The 3,032-nt window shown below is 42.5% G+C and overlaps 1 protein-coding gene across 1 annotated transcript in view; it reads left to right on the forward strand.

Moving 5' to 3' along the window:
* The first annotated feature begins 24 nt into the window (after window positions 1–24).
* Window positions 25–3,032, forward strand: part of LOC112077694 (Fc receptor-like protein 5) — a 12,279-nt gene continuing 9,271 nt past the window's right edge. Inside the window, exons 1-5 of the mRNA XM_070441802.1 lie at window positions 25–31; window positions 788–1,048; window positions 1,328–1,570; window positions 1,775–1,975; window positions 2,199–2,259. Coding sequence (XP_070297903.1) covers window positions 25–31; window positions 788–1,048; window positions 1,328–1,570; window positions 1,775–1,911 — 648 coding nt within the window. The 3' untranslated portion in view covers window positions 1,912–1,975; window positions 2,199–2,259. The remainder of the gene's footprint in view (window positions 32–787; window positions 1,049–1,327; window positions 1,571–1,774; window positions 1,976–2,198; window positions 2,260–3,032) is intronic.

Raw genomic sequence — 3,032 nt, forward strand, 5'->3', positions numbered from 1 at the left:
CATCTTGATTTTATGTTCTTGGTCATGGAAAGTGCTGTGAAATGACTTCTGTATCACTCAGAGACAAAATTGAAACGGTTTTAGAAACTAGAGATTGTTTTCTTTCCAATGGTATTATTTATATGCATATAGTAAGAGCAATAATTGAATAAGAGGCAGTTTAATCTGTAGAGCAAATTATGCTAATGCGAAAATAGCACCCCCTGTATTCTCAAGAAGTTAAACAGCTAGAGAATAGCCTTTCTGCTGTGTTTCAGCATCTCTGTTAGAATATAAAGCCTTGTCTCCAGGTCTCAGGATAGTATCCTACCCTCATCACCAGGTTAAACAGCTAGAGAATAGCCTCTCTCTGCTGTGTTTAAGGATCTCTGTTAGAATATAAAGCCTTGTCCCCAGATCTCAGGATAGTATCCTACCCTCATCACTATGTTAAACAGCTAGAGAATGGCCTCTCCCTGCTGTGTTTCAGTATCTCTGTTAGAATATAAAGCCTTGTCTCAGGATAGTATCATACCCTCATCACTAGGTTAAACAGCTAGAGAATAGCTTCTCTCTGCTGTGTTTCAGTATCTCTGTTAGAATATAAATCCTTGTCCCCAGATCTCAGGATAGTATCCTACCCTCATCACTATGTTAAAAAGCTGGAGAATAGCCTCTCTGCTGTGTTTCAGTATCTATGTTCCAATACAGGCTTTACTGCTCTTGAGGGCCTATATTTATAATCATTCTCTTTCTTCCTCTCTTTCTCTTTCTCTCTTTCTCTCTCTTTTTCTCTTTCTCTCTCCAGCCTCTCTGAGCATCACCCCGAAAGGATCTCAGTTCTTTAAATATGATTCTGTCTCTCTGAGCTGTGAGGTTCAGGGGAACTCTACTGGATGGAGAGTGGTGAGGAACACATCGGGAGGAATCCTTTCAGAGTGTAATACTACCTGGGGAAACCAACAAGGGTCTTCATGCAACGTGTCAGTAATACCATTAGACAGTGGAGTGTACTGGTGTGAGTCTGGGTCTGGAGAACACAGCAATGCTGTCAACATCACAGTACCTGGTATGTCCACAAACACCATCTACTAACGTTATAGTGTTTAGTGGTTCATCTGGTTTCAGATAGCTGATGTTATGTTTATATATGATGTTTATATATTATATACAGCTGGAGCTGTGATCCTGGAGAGACCTGTTAATATATGATGTTTATATATTATATACAGCTGGAGCTGTGATCCTGGAGAGACCTGTTTATATATGATGTTTATATATTATATACAGCTGGAGCTGTGATCCTGGAGAGACCTGTTAATATATGATGTTTATATATTATATACAGATGGAGCTGTGATCCTGGAGAGCCCTCCCCTTCCTGTGACTGGGGGAGATTCTGTTACTCTGCGCTGCAGATATCAGGGAACTCCCTCTAACCTCACAGCTGATTTCTACAAAGATGGATCCCTCATCAGGACTGAGACTACAGGAGAGATGACCATCCCTGCAGTATCCAAGTCAGATGAAGGACTCTACAAGTGTACCAACTCTAAAAGAGAATCACCAGAGAGCTGGATGACTGTGACAGGTGAGAGAATTACCTTATTTATATAAGATACATTTAACCCTTTTCCATTTCAATATAATATGATACACTACATGTGATAGGTGAGACATTACATTCATAATAATTCTTTCATCTTTGTCAATAGAAGTAATAAATATGTCTACGATAATATTAATCAATTAGATTCTAACTATTTACTGTGTTGTTTCCTGTGGTGTTTTCAAGATGGAGGCTCTGCCTCATCCTCCTCTCTACCACCTCTCTCCTCCTCCCCTGTCTGTCTCTGGTGGTGGCTGCTCTCTCCATCTCTCTATCATTCTACTGGTCCTGTTCTGCAAGAGGAACAAAGATGTAGCAACTGAACCCAGAGATGTTACGTATGCTGACGTCAGAATCACACAGGACCCAGAACCCAGGAGACGGAGGGTACACACACACACACCCACACACACACACAACACAACACACCACCACCACACCAACACCACACACACACACACACACACACACACACACACACCACACACACACACACACACACACCACACACACCACACACACACACACACCACACACCACACATACACACACACACAGGTACAGTACAGTGTCTTTATGTCTTTAACCCGTTGTCTCGTCTCCTCCAGAGAAGTCTCCAGGAGCTGATCCAGTCTACTCTGCAGTGAAGACCTCCAACACCACAGGTACCTGTTAGTACTGTATAACACTATAACACCACATGTACTGTAATACTGTATAACACTATAACACCACAGGTACTGTAATACTGTATAACACTATAACACCACATGTACTGTGATACTGTATAACACTATAACACCACAGGTACTGTAATACTGTATAACACCACAGGTACTGTAATACTGTATAACACTCCAACATACAGACTATCCGGTCCAGTCTGTGTTAATATCCTCCCTCTCTCCTGGGTTTAGTTCCAGGTGTATTGTGTCCAGTCTGTGTTAATATCCTCTCTCTCTCCTGCTAAGTAGTTCCAGGTGATCTGCGTCCAGCTCTGTGTTAATATCCTCTCTCTCTCCTGTGTTTAGTTCCAGGTGGATCTGGTCCAGTCTGTGTTAATATTCCTCTCTCTCCTCTCGTGGTTTAGTTCCAGGTGGATCTGGTCCAGTCTGTGTTAATATCCTTCGCTCTCTGTGTTTAGTCCAGGTGGATCTGGTCCAGTCTGTGTTAATATCCTCTCTCTCTCCTGTGTTTAGTGTCCAGGTGGATCTGGTCCAGTCTGTGTTAATATCCTCCTCTCTCTCTCCTGTGTTTAGTTCCAGGTGGATCTGGTCCAGTCTGTGTTATATCCTCTTCTCTCCTGTGTTTAGTTCCAGGTGGATCTGGTCCAGTCTGTGTTAATATCCTCTCTCTCCGTGTTTAGTTCCAGGTGGATCTGGTCCAGTCTGTGTTAATATCCTCTCTCCCTGTGTTTAGTTCCAGGTGTGATTCTGCGTCCAGC

This window comes from Salvelinus sp. IW2-2015, unplaced genomic scaffold (assembly GCF_002910315.2).
Source record: "Salvelinus sp. IW2-2015 unplaced genomic scaffold, ASM291031v2 Un_scaffold4828, whole genome shotgun sequence".
Taxonomy (NCBI): domain Eukaryota; kingdom Metazoa; phylum Chordata; class Actinopteri; order Salmoniformes; family Salmonidae; genus Salvelinus; species Salvelinus sp. IW2-2015.